Source organism: Macrobrachium nipponense, chromosome 26 (assembly GCF_015104395.2).
Source record: "Macrobrachium nipponense isolate FS-2020 chromosome 26, ASM1510439v2, whole genome shotgun sequence".
In the NCBI taxonomy this organism is placed as follows: Eukaryota; Metazoa; Arthropoda; class Malacostraca; order Decapoda; family Palaemonidae; genus Macrobrachium; species Macrobrachium nipponense.
In genome coordinates, this window is record NC_087215.1 from 25,290,239 (window position 1) to 25,309,702 (window position 19,464).

At 43.2% G+C, this 19,464-nt stretch overlaps 1 protein-coding gene across 4 annotated transcripts in view; it reads left to right on the forward strand.

Annotated features, from left to right (window-relative positions):
* Positions 1-19,464, forward strand: part of LOC135200074 (DNA repair protein Rev1-like) — a 690,203-nt gene that overhangs the window by 541,193 nt on the left and 129,546 nt on the right. For all 4 annotated transcript variants that reach the window (XM_064228361.1, XM_064228359.1, XM_064228360.1 and 1 more), the window contains 3 exons: positions 2,231-2,357; positions 5,207-6,833; positions 7,022-7,142. In XM_064228361.1, the coding sequence (XP_064084431.1) occupies positions 2,231-2,357; positions 5,207-6,833; positions 7,022-7,142 (1,875 nt within the window). The remainder of the gene's footprint in view (positions 1-2,230; positions 2,358-5,206; positions 6,834-7,021; positions 7,143-19,464) is intronic.

Here is a 19,464-nt window from a genome sequence, read left to right on the forward strand (position 1 = left end):
ATTTACGTATCATATAGACTAATTAAAGTAAACTTATCTTTAAATAGGCTTATATATTAGTATCAACAAAACATTTCACCTGCCATGAATCAGAGGCCGTTTAATGAAACGAACACTTCTCTCCTATCTGTTCAGAAAATAAACGTTACGTCAATCCCCGAGACCATTGTTGCCAAAGCGTCTCTCTCTCTCTCTCTCTCGTCTCTCTCTCTCTCTCTCTCTCTCTCTCTCTCTGATCAAATTATGTACTGGATAATGTCTCTCTTTGGATACTTCGATTTTGCCAAATCTTGAGGGCTACAAGAACAGTTGATTACTATTTACGTATCATATAGACTAATTAAAGTAAACGTATCTTTAAATAGGCTTATATTATTAGTATGAACAAAACATTTACTGGCATGAGTCAGAGGCCGTTTAACGAAACGAACACTTCTCTGTCCTTAACTCGGAGCGTCGGAAGACGCCTATCTTCTTCTCTCTCTCTCTCTCTCTCTCTTCTCTCTCTTCTCTCTCTCGCTCTCACCGGTCCCTCTCTCTCTCTCTCTCTTCTCCCTCTCTGATCAAATACTGGATAATGTCTCTCTTTGGATACTTGGAATTGCGTTGTAATATAACCAGAAACTTCGTTTTGTTATTATTACTGGAAACAAGCAATGATTTTTTCATTATTTGCGCTTTTGGACTGTTATATGTAAACTTTGCGCACCGCAAGCTAGTATGTATTCATTCGCTCGAAACTAGTTCCGCATATGAGGCGTCACTAAAAAACATAGAAAAATACGACATAAAAAGTGTCGAAAATCATCATAACCTCAAAATTTTTGTTGTAATCTAACCAGAAACTTATTTTTTATTAATATACTGTGCTAAACTATAAAGGATTTTTATCATAGTATGAGTTTTTAAAAGCGTCGTTAACTCGGAGCGTCGGAAGCGTCAGTGTCGTAACCTCGGAACAAGCGTCGTAACCCAGGACGGATTTTTCCATTGAATATTTAAGAAAAAAGCGTCGTAACCTCGGAACGTCGTAAGCCGGAACCGTCGTAACCCGGGGACCGCCTGTACATTCAATGTGTTGAATATGAATAGACCGTATATCCTTCACCCCTTGCCATGTGGGATTCAGCTAAGTAATTATCTTGTTAGTTACTTGTATATAAAAAGAAATTTTTATTAATAATAATATTAATTTTATATAATATAAATTTTATATAATACTTTCCAAGTAATTACTAAATTGGAGCCCTCCCTCCTCCCATCTGATTTTTCATGGACTTTGTGGCAGTGATTAGAATGACGCTGCAGGGTTACAGTCTCTTCAGCCGTGCGACCATAATCGTTAGTTAAGTACACACATAGTTACATGTTAATATGATATAAAACCTAATATTATTATGAAAGTGTAATTTTTTTAAGTAAGTATGACATAAGTACAGTCGACCTCAGGGATTTACGGGGAAAGGGACCACATCCCTCCCCCTGCGAATAGCTAAAATCTCTGAATAATTGACACCCCTCAAAAAAGGCTTATAACTGCCAATTTTGATAGTTCAAACACCAAAAACCTTTTTTAAAAAAGTGCATGCATACCCGCCTATTTTGATAATTTTATCATGAAAATTGTACCATTTAATAAAAAAATATGAAAGTACACTATAATTAGTGAATATTTCTCTACAAAAAGTTCTGCTAATAGTGAGTTTTCCACAAATAATGTGGATATAATATATTCCAAAGAAAAATCCGTAAATAAGTAAAGCCACGGATCCAGAACTGCTAATAGGCGACTGTATCACTAGCATACATATGAAAAGAATGTATTTTACAATGATAAGAATATAGAGTAGAATGGTTTATTAATTGTGCTGGAGTAATGCAGTTGAGGTTTGAGGAAAATGCACAGGAAAGACATTGACAAAGGCCAGAATTTCAGAGGCTTTTTGCAGCATGTGATGATGGTAGTGGTTTAGGATTTTTTTTCAGGGTCTTAGTTTAATTCCTCTTTAATGAGTACTATATCCATCAGTGTTCTAGCTTGACATTAGGTGGGGAATGGAGGGAGTTTGAGGCTACAGTGTTTCTTTGAAATTTTCTGTAGAATCTGGAAAAGTACTGTATGAGGAGTTGCACTAGTGGGAAATTTTTGTTAAAAATAAAATGCTTGGTTGATTTTGTAATTTGTGAAATAAATATTTATCTTTCTTATGTATGACTGAATTGTTTTCAGGGTGGTTATATGGCGGCAAAAAAGGCTAAGTTGTCCGATCAGTTTCAGCGAGCAGCACAATTTGATTTTGGGGAAGAACGTCATGGAGTATTCAGAGGAGTAGCCATCTTCGTAAATGGTTATACAGGTACTATATGACAGTAAAAGTGACTTGGAAGTTCTAGTGTCCCATTACTGTATGGTAATTATTTTAGCCATATCAGTTTTGTCAGCAATAATGTATTGTGAGTTAAAGCATTGAAGGTAGAGCACTGAAAAGTAATGTTTGATTTACTCTCATAAAATAATTCGAAGTACACCTAAACCTTTCTACTCTCAATTTTCTTTCAGTGCTGAATGACCTTTATAGATCCCAGTGCTTGCCCTTTGGCCAAAATTCAATACTCCGTTTTAGTTGTTAACATGGATTGCTGTAATTATGTAGTTCATAATGATTCGCAGAGTACTGTATGGGGCAATCAATTAGTCCAGCGTATATTATTTCAGGGACTTATACCAAACCTCTTATTTTCCTCTTTGTTTAATGTAACGTAGATTATTTAATATCAATTTACTGTCAGTCAGCATGCAAAATGCATTTGAACCTTAGGCTGTGTCAGTTTAGAATTCCTTCCAAATATGTATACATAAAGTTGCAAAGAGGAAATATATATGTGCACAGAATTGAAAAATCCCCCTTGGAAGGCATTTGTTGATTATGAGTAAGCATTTAACAACATTAATGGCTAATATTATGGAATGTCTTGTTATGTGTATCAAGTTAGTTAGGGGAATGTTAGGTCGCCACTCCTTTTTGTCCTTCTCATGGATTTTGAACTGAAAAAGTGGTTGAGTTAGGAGAGAAGGTGCAGATTGTAGTATGTAGTGATAGAAACTTGACAGACTTGGAATATGTAAATCATGAAAATGCCACAAGATTTACAGAATTTTCTTAATATAGTGCATCTTATCTCTAAATAAATGGGACTTAAGGAATCTATGAATAATAGAAATAATGAGGACAGATGGATAGAAATAATGAGGACATACGTGAAGGAATGAAATAATAGCAGATGGTGGAAGGATTAATAAGTATAAAAATGTTTCAAGTATAGAACAATTGTATCCGATACAGGTTCTATAAAGTTAACATTTTTTGGAAGATTAAGAAAGCCAAATAAAATAATGAGCAAATTGAATGAGACTTAAAAGTCAAATGTGCTAAATAGATTTATACATCAGAGTGGCGTTGTCTGTAGTGATATGCAGGCAGGAATCATGGCTTGACATTGAAATTACAGTATATGTATCTAAGAAATTTTGTCAGGATTAAAACATTAGGAGGAATAGTTTGAGTCACATGGTAGGGCATACATAGTGAGAAAATTATACTACTGTGTAGGAAATTAGTGGCGTTACAGTTGTAGACGAGATGATGATTAAGGGAAGATAGCAATGGTTTAACATACCCTTCACACTGCCATAGATGTAATAGTGCCAGCTTGGCTCCTGTGGGCACTTTTAATTGTTGCAAGACCCAGACCAACTTGATGAGAACAATGAGACTAGAAGCTGAAGATGAGTGAAGATTAGTGGAAGTTAACATTTGGGAAAGACTAAATGACAGATTTCACAGATACATTGTCACACAGCATTCCATTTATTTCATGAAGAAGTACTTGTGGATTCAGAATAGGTAATCATAGAATAATAAACCAGAGGAATGTAGTAACAAGAAGTGCAGTGGATAATGAAGTTGAAAGAAAATAATGTCCCTAGTCATCTGAAGTAAAATTCAACAACCACAAAACATCTTAACTTAAGAAGTTAATTTTCAAACTAGTATACATCATGACGCACGGATGTAGCACATGCTTTTTTAAGAATACTCACAAATATAATTATTTTTCTTTTAAAGAAAGTCACCATAGGGGGCTAAGACCATCAGTGCACTAGACTAGTCAAGCTTCCTAATAGTAATAATGTTTTGTTAAAATTGACTGTTGCTTCAGCACTATTAATCTTGTAGAGAATCTTCTCCATCTTTCTGATGACGGCTTTCTCGTTGTTGCTTGGACTGGCGAGCAACGCACCAAAGGGCATGTCCGTCTTACGGTGATGTCTTCTTTTTTCTTCAGATCTGCGGCTGCCTCTTTCATCTCTTTGGTGTAAATACCGTTCGAGTATGACCCCCTGTCCGTAAGGGCCTCTGCTAGCAGAAGAGGTTGAAAGGCATCCGTCCTTGTCAGGATGATCTTGGCTTCCAACTGCTGAACCGAGTCGAGGAGCATCTCAATCTCCAGGCGTTTAGGTCATCCAAGAATAGATCCAAAGGTATATTAACCTCACTGCATACCAGCCTACCCCTGAACAAAATTACCTAAATGCCTGGAGATCGAGATGCTCCTCGACTCGATTCAGCAGTTGGAAGCCAAGATCATCCTGACAAGGACGGATGCCCTTCAACCTCTTCTGCTAGCAGAGGCGCTTACGGACGGGGTCATACTCGAGCAGTATTTACACCAAAGAGATGAAAGAGGCAGCCGCAGATCTGAAGAAGAAAGAAGACATCAACGTAAAACGACCGTGCCCTTTGGTGCGTTGCTCGCCAGTATAAGCAACAACAAGAAAGCCGTCATCAGAAAGATAGAGAAGACTCTCTACAAGATTAATAGTGCTGAAGCAGCAGTCATTTTTAACCAAACATGTCCGCAAGAGGGTCTCCTTCAGAAATAATAATAATTATTATAAAACTGGAGGGCAGGTCCACCAGTAATTGTTAGAACGTGGTTTGAGTGAATAATTAAGGCATTTACAAAGACATTGAGAGAAATACTATTAAAATTTATAAGAATATTTTAATTGGCTTTTAAATTACTAACTTGTCAGTGGCAGATGTGGCCAAAATGCCCCAGTTCTCACCTTTTAAACCTAATTATCATAGTTCAGTCTTATTCTTAGAGCTTTTAAAAAAACTTATTGTGGTGTTTTTTCCAGAGCCAACTGCAGAAGAATTAAAGCGAATAATGATAGCAAATGGAGGAACATTCCATCATTACTACTCAAGGAGCAAGACAACCCATATTATTGCAAGCAATTTACCTGACACCAAAGTAAAAAATTTACGTTCTGATAGAATTGTAAGTCCAAAGTGGATATCAGATTCTTTGGAAGCTGGGTATTTGCTGGACTACAAAAAATATGTACTTTACACAAACCAGTCAACAAAACAGCCCAAATTACAATTTACAAGAGTACCCAGTACAGACAGTGCTAAGCATCATGATAATACAGAGTTTTCAAGCCTGCCTTTGACTGATGAATGTGGGAGGTCAAGAGAGTCATCAAAAGATGTTCAGGATGGGAAGCCTGTTAAAGAAAACAGGAAACATATGGGTTTTTATCATTCTGAAGATGAAGATTTGTTTTCAGATTTATTGGAAGTAAGTAACAAAGAAGGAAAAATAGGTTCAAATGCAGGAGAAGTGGAAGAATCCTATAGTAGTAAGGAGAATGAATCCCCTCCCAGTGTTGAAGGTGAAGAAGATCTGTTTTCAGATTATATTGAAGGAAATACACAAGAGAGCTTAGTAGAATCAGAAAAAGTTGGCAAGAATGAGTCTTTTAGTAAACATGAAATTAAATCCATTTCAAAGACTGAAGAAGATGAGGATTTGTTTTCAGATTCATTTGAAATTATTGTTAAAGATAGCAAAATAGATTTGGATAGAACAGGGGTTGTCTATGAATCTCCCTCTAAGAAGGATAATGATTCCTCATCAAAAACTAAAGAGGGTGTTTGTGGTCCCATACAACACAGTGTGCAGAGTAATGCTCATCACATTAGCCCATCCAAAGGTCATTCCATGAGCACTGCTAATCCTAATTTTCTCTCTGAATTTTATAATAACTCAAGACTTCACCATATTTCCACAATGGGAGCAATGTTTAAGCAGTATGTCACTGAAATGCAAAGTAAAAATGTAGGATTTCCAGGGCGAAAGGCCCTAAAAGAGTGGCTGCGAAGTAATAAGATGGAAGAAATTAAATCTCCAGATAGGAGCACTTTGGGGAATTCAGCTGCTGCTCACTCGAAGTCTAACCAGAAACGTAAGAGAACCATAATGCACATAGACATGGACTGTTTCTTTGTATCTGTGGGTCTTCGTAATTACCCTGAATTGAAAGGCAAACCAGTAGCAGTTACACACTCAAAGGGTTCTGGTAGAACTCAAGTTCGGGAAGGTACAGATAGACAGTATGAGCTTAATTACTATAAAGAAAGAGCAGAAAAAAGGCTCGGTGATAAAATTAAATCCTCCAATCTAAGTAAAGTGCAAGATCCTTTTGCAGCAGCCTCTTTGCATGGGGAAATATCTGATGTATCCAAAGAGACTTATGATGAGAAGTCAGTTGACCAAAAATTTTCAATGCTTCCGCTTATTGATGAGTCATGTTCAATGTCAGAGATTGCATCATGCAGTTATGAAGCTCGAAAGGCAGGGGTGAAGAATGGAATGTTTATGGGACCTGCTCTGAAGCTGTGCCCAAACTTGAAAACTATTCCCTATGATTTTGATGGTTACAAAGAAGTGGCATATAAATTATATGATATTGTAGCAAGGTTAGTAATATTTGAAATATATCTAGTACATAATTATCTTATTAATATGGTAATATTAACAAGAGTTGAAGATTTTGTAAATTTATTTTTGAAAGAAATAACCAGTCATGAAATTTGTAAGATGTTGAGTATTTAATAGTTGTACAATGAAAAGGTTTGCTTTATTTTGGTTATTTTTCTATCTTCAGCTTCACCCATGACATTGAAGCTGTTAGTTGTGATGAGATGTATGTTGATCTAACAGAGATACTTAATGACTGTCAAGTTGCCCCTCTTGAATTTGTATCGTATCTTCGCCAAGAAGTGCAGGTGAGTTGGAAAATGTTCTTGGAAGAGATTGAATTTTTTTATTTTTAAGTATGGAAGAGATGGTTGTTGGAGATTAGTTGTTCATACACGAATAACCCTTCGGTCTTAACAATAGGATAATTTCAAGCTCCCAGCTGGATCCAGTTGAAAAGCAGATGAAAGCAAGGAATCTTGTGATATCTGGCAATACAAATGTAGATCGGGTGAAGAGTAGTCAAAGACCACACACCTACGCCACTGCGTCAGTCTTTTCTTTAGCCGCCTGGGCGAGAGTCGTGGTTGACCCCTCTCAGCCTTTACCCGGTTCATTGACCATTTCATTTGTGTTAGTGTGTGTGTGGCTGATACTATGGCTTCTTCTGCTCCTTCTTTGCCGGAATTCCAGGTTTTATGCATGACACTTACCTGGCAGGTATATATATAGCTGTATTTTCTGAAGTCCGACAGAATTTAAAAAACTTGCGACACACGCAGTGGTCGGCCAGGTGGTTAGTACCCATTCCCGCCGCTGGGAGGCGGGTATCAGGAACCATTCCCATTTTCTATTCATAAATTTTCTGTCGCCGGTACTGAAAACACCTGTTTTTCAGTACCTCCGGCTTAGGAATTTGGAAACTTCATTTGCCGCTAAGTATCTTAATTGTCTTTCAATTTATTTACTTGGATTTTGTGGCTAGGCATACGCTATACTTAAATTGATTTGAATTTGATTCATTTTTGCATAAGATATCTGAATCTAGTTAGGCTAGTTTCAGAGGTGTTGTCTGCAAAGATAGGGTGTGGCTACCGAAAGCTTAGGTAGTTCCGCACTTGGGGGGCGCAATTAATCAGTAAACATGTCTATTTCCGTAAGGAAAAAGTATGATTCGTATGTACGCAATTAATCAGTAAACGTGTCTAATTCCGTAAGGAAAAAAGTTTGTTTAGTATGTACGCTATTAATCAATTACGAAAGTCAGGGTAGTGATACTGCTAACCTTCCGGTAGACTTTTTTTTTTTTTTTTTTTTTTTGCCTAACGCTGTAGTATGGCCTACGGTTATGACTATGTCTGCGAGAGGTGATCGCTCTCCTTCATTGTTGTGAAGAGTTCTACTTCTTTTGTTTTTGTTACGCCTAACCCTGTAATGTTGCCTTCGGGCCCTAAAACAGTGTCGTAGAGGTTATTGCCCTTTCTCTTATACTATTTCGATTCGTAACTTAGAATCGAAAGTGTTTGCTTTAGAGAGCAATAGTGAAGTGGCTAAGTGTAGTGACAGTGCCCCTTGTGTAGGGAGGGTGCGTCAGATCGGCCTTATAACGCCTCTAGGTCTAGACCTCTGTCGAACTCCCAGAACCAAGGGAGAGGGCATGTCGAAAGCCGAAGGAGGGTTACAGGGAACCCCACCGATCTGGCGTGCCTTCGGCAAGTTTCTGATGAAAATACCCAGACTGCAAAGTGCGTGCACATGCACGAATCCTGAAGGATTGCTTCTCGTCCTCCGAGGCGTCCTCCCCGCACAAGGGTTGGAGCTCTCGGAAGGACTCGCGCCTCTAAGAAGCTTATAGAAGAGGACGCTTCACGTCCCTTCTCCCTCGTTATGTGTTTCAGTGAGAAGTAAGAAGGCGAAAGTTGCCTGATCACGTGTACTTCTTTCCACCAAGAAATAGGAAAAAGAAGGCAGTTTCTCTCGCTTGTTTTGACGCCTGTCAGGAGCGTGACGCTTTTCTGCACGCTTATTTGGACGATCGGCTTGAAAACAGACGCTCGGATGGACGCACTCACCAGTGTGGACGCCGAGGCGTTCCTCGCCAGTGTGGCCGCCCGAGCGCGCCACCAGGACGCCGGAGCGTCCTCGCCAGTGGACGCCGAGCGTCCTCGTCAGTGGACGCCGAGCGCGCACCAGGACGCCGAGCGTCCTCGCCAGTGGACGCCGAGCGCGCACCAGAACGTTTCTGTTGAACTCTTCAAGCTCTTGTTTAAGATTTGAGCCTCAAGAAAGTGAACAGAACTTCGTCTTCGAAACCCAACAAGACTCGGGTTTCGTGAATTCAAGAGGTCTCTGTCAATATTATATTGCTTTTCGCAAAGGTGGATGGAGTTAAGGAAAGCTCAAGGGAAGATCTCGTTTTCTCACCTCAGTCAAGACTTTGAGATAAGACAGTTACGGGTTATGTAAAGGCTCGACGTCCTGAACGTCAGGATTTTCGGCAACGTTCAGTAGGATTCTTGCAAAGGCACTCATCAAAAGGACGCTCTTCAGGAAAGCGCAAGACAAGACTTCCTTTGCCATACTGCCAATAATTTAAAGCTTTTTAGACCATCTGAAAGGGTTTTCAGATGATAGATTTGTTAGTTTCTAGTCGAGACTTCCATGCCGATTGAGCATCGTCGTTATTTACCTACCGTAAGCCCCCAGTCTTTTAACAGGATTCTTGTCCCTTCCTTGTTTGAGACGGGAATCGAAAATAAAAGGCTCGACTTCCTGGATTACGTTTTGTCAATTCAGTGACTTTCCCCCATTGACAATATACTATCGTTTTGTCAAGTAAGTGGGTCTCCCCTCATTGACAAAATATCTCTCTGTACCGTTAATGGGTTAGTTCTCATTGACAAACATCTCATTAACTTGATATTGCGTAAGCGAATAAGGACAAGGTTCGGAAGAGCTCTCCTTCCTCATTCGCAGACTCGTACAAGAAATAGACTTGTAGACTACGTCAATGAACGCTTATGTCCATTATCTTAAGAGCTTGAGATGTCTGCTTCGATTCTCTAAGTTTTGTTCATGAAACTTGCCTGTCAAGATATGTATGTAGCTGTATTTCCGAATTCAGCTATATATATGTCTGCCAGGTAAGTATGAACAAACTTTATTGTGATATAATAAAATTTTTTGCCTTGCGTTATTTTACTACTGGTTGGTTCAAGTCATACACGCTTGCTGTAGTTACCTCTTCGGATGGCAACCGAGAGGTCTATTGTCTACTATTTTAAGGACATTTAATCGTCACTCCCTGCAGCCTTCCAGGAGTTTCCGATTTATCTTTTACCGTTGTATGGTAGTGTTCTGACGACACAAACGCATCTATATATTTAGCGTTTTCTGTTTCGCTTAAATATACCAGCTTGAGAGTCTCTTTTTGTTCAAAAATAACGGACCTATTTCTTCGTAGAATAGGGTAGCTGGCAACCCAGACATAAAGTTAAGAGACGACGTTCGTAAGCTGCTGGCTGCTGCTGTGTCTGACTGTCCAAGTTCCAACCGAGCCACCAGTAACAGATCGTGCGCTGTCATGCGCTGTAGGTAACGTCTCTCCTGCGGGATTGACTGACTAACCGTATCTCTGTGCTGGCGGTTACGTCTCTCCTGCGGGATTGACTGACTAACTGTATCTCTGTCCTACAATCACGGACTTTAGCCTAAGATTGAGGGGATTTCTTACGTGAATGAATAAACGTTGCATTAGTTTTGCCTTACTATGTTCAACAGAGTTATCTCTTAATCCTTTCGGTGCTCGTTACCGCACGGTATAGAACTACGAGTCTACCGCAACATTGCACTTTTATATGCTCTCCTGCTTAGGCAAAGCGCAGCCTTATAGGGAAGTAAGCATACTCGGGGAGGGAATGGATGAGCTTGCTGGGGACCATTTCCTTCCTGAAGAAGTTTGTTTCCCCGAATAGACTGCAATTCAGACCACAGTTTTTTGCCTACCGGGAAACTGAAATATTATTCAAGATCTAGGAATTATTCTGAACATCTCTCAGTGCGTCATGATAAAAAGAAGGTGCCGGACATCTGGATAGTGTTTCAGATGTCCTGGATCTTAATCTGAAAGAAGTAAATGCAATTCGGTAGTCCCTCCAGTCCTCGAAACGAGTTTTTGGAACCAGTGGTCCACATCAACTCTGATATTCCACAGCTCTCTCATATCTTAAGAAGTATCTTCTCTCGGTCCCTGCTCGAGTTTACGAGAAAGAGCCTATTATAACAACAGGCGTAGAATGTAACGATCATCTAGAGGTTCGTTACAGGATTGCAAAAGTCCGTACGAATCGTCTCGATCGACGGCAGCAACGATAGATTACTAACATGCTAGGTATTTTAATTAAGTGGTGTTCTTTTTATGGTTGTCTGAGAGGGTTATTTCCTCTTCAGTATGTGAAGTGTAATGTGTTACGTTAGCTTTGTGTGTGGTTCAGGTTGTCTAACTTATCCTAGCATGAATGCCCCTGGTAAGAGAGGGCTAGGGTTTCCTGTCAACAAATTGGTCCCGTCCAGTTGTCAGACCCTTGTTGTTAGCTTTCTCAACAAACAGGTCACATCCTAGTTGAGAGCTACTAAGGTTTAGCAGGCTAAGAGGCAGGACCTAACGAAGTCAGCTACCTTAGCAGGTAAGGAACTTAATTAAATAATTTTAAAAAATATTAGTTAATTTTTGAATTATGACGATGTTGCTGTCTGTGACCCACCTCCAAATGTGTCAATCAGCTATATATATACCTGCCAGGTAAGTGTCATGCATAAAAATGATATTGTTATGATACAATAAAGTTTTATGCATACTTACCTGGCAGGTATATATAATTAAATTCCCACCCTCCTCCCCTCAGGAGACAGGGTTCAGAGAAAAGCTGAGGAAACGGGAATAGTTCCAAGTACCAGCGCCACGGGAACGTGGGGGAGATCACCTGAACTACCAGTGGTCTAGCGGTTGCCGAGAGTTTTGAAAATTCTGCCAGTGCGAACAGACAACAGAGAATGTTGTTTGACAGATTTGCATCTGTCAAACAACAAAGACCTTCACGATCATTGAGGTCTGTGGAATCTCGATTCTAGCTCACCATCTACTTTTTGCCTCGCCTGTTTTTCTCGGAGTCAGACACCTCGTGGCGAGGATCAGGCGACATATAGTAGCCCTGAGTTTCTTATTGACGAAGTCGATTGCGGGCGACGTTGGGTTGCGTTGATACACCCCCAAGGTTTGCTTAGATTGAATCGCCCAGGCAGTCCAGACACTCATCCTTCAGCTAAGAATAGTGCCTTTTGGTCTTCAGGGTACAGCCTTGCTGTCCTTGATTCGTCTGACTGGTCAATGGTCGTTCACCTGACTTTAGTACAGACTGTGCATTTCCGGATCGAAGCTTTCAATATGGAACTTAGACGTAGTCTGAAGTTCGTGATGTCAAAGCATTCGAACCTCTCCTGCCTGTTAACTTCTTGTATGTGATCAGGAAGGCCTTCTTCTAACCACCCTAGATACGACAAAGAGGGTTAGTGAGATTTTAAGCCATCGTCACAAGTTTTGGCTTTAGAGAACACAAGGAGGTGTGCTCTCTAAGCCTTTCGTTATGGCCTAAGAATGGAAACCCTTTTTGTCCTTGGGCCAGGATCTTGGAAGCAAGGATGGCACAAGTTAGTGGGCAGGAGCCAGAGAGAGTCCTGTGCCCTGTCAGGTCTCTCAAGTTTTATCTACTTAAAATCAAGAAAGTCGAAGTCAGTCGGGCAATCTGCAGTGTTCCGAAAAAGACCAGACTTGCCCATATCGAAGTACACCCTGGTTTTAGGGTTAAGGAGTTCTTTCAAAAAATGCTCCTTCATTGTGTTTGCACAAAGATTTTGAAAGCTTTTTAAAAATACTGAAATGCTCACGAGGTGAGGGCGCGGCCTCGGAAGCATTTCACAGAGCATGGCACTCAGCAACATCCTGAGTACCATGTTTTAGCGAAGCAACTCTGGGTTCACTTCACACTCCCTGCGAGATGTGAAGATGGCATATGAGATCTGCTGCTCGCTAGGGCCATACGTGTCTGCAGACACAATCTTGGGGGCAAGAAGTACTACTCATCCTATCCTGTAGAAAATGGTTATTGGAAGAGCTCTTAATTTAGTTGTGGAGTCGCTGACAACGGCGACTTCTTAACTCTGAAGCTTAGTTAACACAACATTTAACTTTGGCTAGGTTGGTCAGGTGGTGATATATATAATATATATATATATTTATTTTACTTCTTAGCCCTCATGGTATGGTCAATATGGTCTAGTCACATTGTGGTCACGCCCCCCGTTGACAGATCATCTGGAGTGCACCAGCTTCATAGGTCTCTACCTCGCTGGCAACTCTAGTAAAGCAGAAGCAGACTTGGGTGACAGTAATCACGAAGTCGGCTATGCTAACAGGTGGAACCAAGATGTAAATCATCTGCATGCATTTGTGTCCCAAAATCCTTCTATTCTGTCCCTTCCCACCTCCAACGGTGGGGTTCAACTATATATATATATCTGACAGGTAAGTTCATGAGCAAAATGATATTGTTATGATACAATAAAGTTTGTTCATACTTAACTGGCAGATATATATATATATTCAAGTACCCACCCACCTCCCCTCAGGGGACAGTGGAAATAAAAATTATGAATAGAAAATGGGAATGGTTCCTGATACCCGCCTCCCAGCGGCGGGAATGGGGACTAACCACCTGGCCGACCACTGCGTGTGTCGCAAGTTTTTTAAATTCTGTCGGACTTCAGAAAATACAGCTATATATATACCTGCCAGGTAAGTATGCATAAAACTTTATTGTATCATAACAATATCATTTTTCTGTGTTCTCGTTTTTTTTGGCTTCGGCGGCGACCGATCCCCACATCACTTGTAGCAGGTGCCGTTCTAATTTTTTTACCATATGAATCCTTGCACAGAATGCCAGTCATGACCTAAAGAGCAGTGGAAGTCGTTTTATAGCAAAAGAAAGATTTGGAAGGTTTCGACTCTTCCTTCATGGGAAGGTTTTTCGCCTCTTCCCGATGCTTCGTCTCCTGCAGTACTCGACCCCCATAGTGGCGTTGTGCCTGTGTCTCCTTCCTTCTCTTCCATTGATTCGTCACTGGAAGTATTGGGAGGCCCTCAGGCTGATTTTTGTAATGTCGCCCCTTCTTCTTCGGGAGTTAATTTGATTCCCTGGAGTTAATTTGATTTCATCATTCTCATTTATTCTAGAGTCGGAAGCGTCGAAGGTGGCGGCAGGCTAGGGGGTCCCCCCGTCCTAGGAGGGGTTACCAGCGCACTTTATGGAGCCTCACTACCCCCCTCCTCAGGCTGGCCAGGCCCTCCCCCCTCCTCCCAGCCTCGTCTTCGTGGGAGCCGAGGTTAGCCATCTTGTATTGCTCCGCCAGTGACTGTTGCCACTTCTTCGAGTCGGAGGGAAGCCGTGGTGTCAGTCCCGTTGATGACATTACGGGATCAGTCGTTGTGCATTCCTCCGCCAGTGGCATCTGTTCCCCTTCAGACCGAAGGGAAGCTGTGACGTCGCTTCCATCGACAATGTCATCACCACTTGTGACGTCACTACCATCGATGATGTAACTCCCAGTTGTCTCCTCTGCACTGCCTCTCTCAGCCGTGACGTCATCTCTGCCGCCCAGTTCGCTGCATCTCCCTTCCATGTCATCGGAGCCTTCTCTTGCAGATCAGTCTGAGGTTATATGCCAGGCGGTGTTTAAGAGGTTGGACTCTGTTTTGGATGATAAGTTGGCTGCCTTGTTGGCTGGGAGGACTGGAAGGAAATGTGTTGTATCTTCCCTGCCTCCTGTGAAGAGATGGGTTAAAAAACCAGTGCTGTCTTCCTCTCCCTCTTCTCCCTCTACACCACGTCGGCGTATCAAGCATTGGAAGGCTAAGGACTTTGCTCTTTCTTCGCCTACGAGGGAGAAACAACGTGGACGTGTTCTCGAGAGTGTTGGTGTTTCGGAAAGTGTTAATGTATCTTCCCTTGTGCAATCTGCAGTGGCTGCTTTGTCCTCTGCATCGAATCGCGAGTGTGTTGCAACCTCCCCCATCCATGCACATCGCGAGCATGTTGCAACCTCTCCTGTCTTTGCACATGATGCAAGTGCTCCTCCTTCTCCAGGGCCTATTCGTCACCGCAAGGATCTCAAGGCACCTGTCAAGAGGTCGAAGGTGGTGAGTGCGGAGTTGGTGCAGCAGGAGTGTTTGCCTGCCCCTCTCCCTGGTGCTTCCAAGAGTTCAACTCTGGGGGGGGGATTCTCCCTCGATCTCGAGTGTTTGGGATTCCTCTCCAACTCACGTTTGTACGTCTGCCACACCTGTGACCATTCATGGACATGTTCATGAGTCATGTGTTGGAGGGGTGCGTAGGTATGTTTCTAGTGTTGTAGTGGGTTTGTCTCGGGAGCCAGCGCATGGACCCAACCCAGACAGGTTAGTTGGTGTTTCGGACTGTTTGGCTACTGATCCTTCCGTTAATTTTAATGAGGAAGGTGCCTTAGAGGAGCCTACACATTCTTCTCGTCGTCAGTCACTGTTGCCGGAGGAGGAGGAGGGAGACAAGCAAGAGTTTGTCTTCCTTTTTGGAAGTTGTTGATCTCATTCGGGGGTTCAACAATTTGGAAAGTAGGACTCGGGCTCGGTCGTCTTACACTCCTTCTTGCTTGGAAGCCTTGGTGGGAGCTACGCAGGATCCCAAATCATCTCTTCAGCTTCCCTTGTCATGGCACGTCCAGTCGGTCTTCCATAAGGTTAACGCCTCTGTTTTGGAACGGGACGGTAGGCTTCGCTCTAGGGGCTCTGCCAAGCTACTGCCCCCGCCGCTCACGAGACATAGGAAGTACTGTGCTACAAACTCTGCATTTGTGATGTCGCGCCATCTTAGCCCGGACGTCATTTGCCTGAAGCCAGGAATGACTTTGGAGCAGGTGGGGTCGGTGGCTCCGTCCTTGTCTCCACAAGATGCCTCAGCATTGGAATCTATGGCAGCCTCCATGTTGCAGACGGTTTCTTGACTGGACTTCTGGTCTGTGGTCATTGCCAAGATAGCTTCTGACAGGTCCCCAGAACTTGCCAATCTGTTGCAGTCCAGAGGCAAGGCGTTTTCATATATGGCTCACCTCAGTGTTAATTTATTGGCTAACCTTCTCTGTTGGTGTCCCACTTTTTGTTTCCTCGGACCGAGTACGAAAATGCGATAGACCAGCACCGGGCTGACTCCAAAGACAGACTGATGCACCAGGCTGTGTCTAAGTCGGAGTCTCGTCCTCAAAGACTTCTGGCTCCTCCTCCTCCCCCTGTCCAGCAGCAGTCAAGAAGATCATCACCTGGTAGGCCGTTGAGGAGTTCGATTTCTTCAGGGCCTTCCCATTTGACTCGGCCTAGGTCAGAGGACCAATGTCCCTTTCGCTCTCGTTCATTTATGCCAACTCAGCCTAGGTCAGAGGACCAACGTCCCTTTCGCTCTCATTCATTTAAGCAAAGAAGGGGCCCAAGGGGCAGAGGTAAAGTGGGTCGTCGGTAGGTTAGGTGCCTCTCCCTCTCCTGCGCCACGGATGGGAGGGTGCCTGGCGGGCCATTGGGCCATAGGGTGGAGAAGTGGGTGGTAGATGTCCTTCGGGTAGGGTACCTTCTGCCATTCAACTTCTCTCCTCCTCTGTCGGATGAGCCGCAGCTCAGGAAGGCATATCCTCCAGATTCTCTGAAGTTCTTGGCTCTTTGGGAGGAAGTGCAGAAGGTGCTGAACAAGGATACGATAGAGGAAGTGGTGCGTCCGTCTCCAGGGTTTTACAGTCACATCATCTTGGTGCCCATGGCGTCGGGAGGATGGGGATCTGTGATCAACTTATCCACCTTGAATCACTTCATAGGAAGACACGGTTCAAGATGGAGACCCTGCGTTCGGTGTTGGCTGCCGTGAGGGAAGGCGACTTATTGCTGTCGATAGAATTAAGAGACACATACTTCCAAATCCCTATTCATCCGACGTCCAGGAAGTTCCTTCGCTTCTCTCTTGGGGACAAGGTCTTCGAGTTCAAAAGTCCTATGCTTTGGGCTGACAACAGCCCCTCAAGTGTTCACAAGGGTCTTCTCTCTCATGTCAAATTGGGCCCATGCTCAGGGGATCCGTTTGCTGAGGTACCTCGACGATTGATTAGTCTTTTCAGTTTCCAGGGAAAAGCTACTGCAGGACAGGGATCGTCTACTTCGGTTCTCTCTGGAACTGGGCATCGTAGTCAACCAGGAAAAGTCGAACCTCATACCCAGTCAAAGGATTCTCTACCTGGGTATGGTCATCGATACGACAGTTGCAAAAGTTTTCCCATCGGATCAGAGATTGGATTAGTTGCGAGTGGTGGCTCGCTACTTCCTGTTGGAACTACATCAGTCAGCTCATCAGTGGCAGGTTCTTCTGGGAGTGTTGTCTTCCCTGGAGAAGCTGGTCCCTCATGGGTGTCTTCATCTTCGGTCTCTGCAATGGACACTTGGAGAATTCTGGTCTCTGGCTGGGAACTCGCCCCTCTTAAAGGTTCCTCTGTCTCTGGAAGTGAGAGAAGACCTTCGTTGGTGGTTGGACGACCGGAATCTTTCGAAGGGTGTCCCGCTGCTTTCTCTTCCACCGGACTTCCCTCTGTTCTCAGACACCTCCCTCGCAGGTTGGGGGCCTTATTTAGGTGGCCTCATCGCTTCAGGCATTTGGAGTTTGGAGGACAAACAGCAACATGTCAACATCTTGGAGTTGAAGGCAGCCTTCCTTGGTCTGACGGAGTTTCGGGAGAAGGTAAGTCATTCTGTTGTTCTCATGTCGGACAAAACCACAGTGGTAGCCTATGTGAACAAGCAGGGAGGCCAGGTTTCTCGTCAACTTCATGCCTTGACTGTTGAGGTTCACCAGTGGGCGGTCAGCAATTTGGCAGAGCTCTCAGCCAGGTATATCCAAGGTAAACAGAATGTGGTCGCAGACAAACTCAGTCACCGGGATCAGATCCTAGGCACATAGTGGTCCCTTCATCAAGTGGTAGCAGACAAGCTCTTCCAGGTTTGGGGGAGACCCATGCTGGACCTCTTTTGCGACTCGCTTCAACAGGTAGCTGGAGATATTCTGTTCAGTGGTCCCAGGTCCTTTAGCGTTAGCAGAGGACGCATTCCAACATCCCTGTGACAACCTGGAGGTGTAAGCCTTCCCTCCGTTTTGTTTGATCCGTCAAGTTCTGAACAGGCTAATGAGTTCATAGGGTCTCAGGATGACTTTGGTAGGCCCTCTGTAGCCTCAGGCAGAATGGTTCCCAGATCTGCTGTCGTTGTCAGAGGTTTCGAGGGAAATTCCCCCTTGGTGACATCTCCTGTGTCAGCTGCATGTGGAAAGGTTCCACTAGTCAGTAGAATCCCCATCTCTTCACAGTTGGAGGCTATCAAGTATCTCCTCCGAGCGAGAGGCTTTTCTCGGAGAACAGCAGGGCATATGTCTAGCAGTCTCAGAAAGTCGACCTCCACGGTTTACCAAGGCAAATGGGAGATCTACTGTGATTGGTGTCATAAACGGGGTTTTTCTCCACTCGCAACCTCTATTCAGCAAATAGCTGACTTTTTAGCCTCCCTGACCCCCTGATCCCAACTCCTTGACGAGGGGGGTGGGGGCTTAGGGATCCACTGCAAGAAGTAATGGCCCCTTTTATGGCCCCTTTTAAACGCCTACACTCCTGCCTGCTGGTGGATCCAACTGAACATTGGGACCTTTAACTCCTTTACTCCTCCTCCTTATAAATTTTCCCCTTTCCCTTCTTCTTCTTTTGTTGACGACTCTGGCACGGTTTTAGACTATTGAATTGACTGCTCTTTTAACCTGGAGGAGGGTGTAGTTGGACGGCATGCCACTCCACCCGTAAAATTCAAGTACCTGACGTGTTCGAGCGAGGGGAAAGTCTTATGTCAAACTTGGTCCCTAGTACTGGGTCGGATCTCGACGGACTGACGACGCCTTAAGTGCTGGGGATCAGGTTATAACCAGGAAGTAACCTCTAGGGGTGGCCCATTAATGTGACGTTCCACACCTCTCCCTTGTTGGGCTCCATGGTGGGTGGAGGACTACCTGGCTGAAAACATCTCTCTCGTGTACATGTATACATTATTAGGCCCTAATGTTGATGACCCCAGCGCGGAATTAGACTTGGCTACCGGATTCGCTCAAGAAAATAAGCCCAACATAACAACGATGGCACCATATGAGCCATTAACAAGAAATAATAGAAAAGAAAAATGTACAAACCCGACCCAACATTAGTTCATTTTGACCACATTTTTGGCACAGATAATTGGTCCAGATTTCTTGTTCTCAAAACAGAGAGGAAAATTTCCTCCTATGTTTTAGAGAACAAATTATTAAGCTTACTCCCTACCAGAGAAATGAGTTTCAGAGCACTGAAATTTAATGAATGGCTGATTGAGGCCACAACAAAAGCCCAGTCAGAAGCATATCAGAACATTAAAGAAATTCAAGGGATAAAAGTAACGGTGGAAAGCCATGACATGCTCAACTATATCCAAGGTACAGT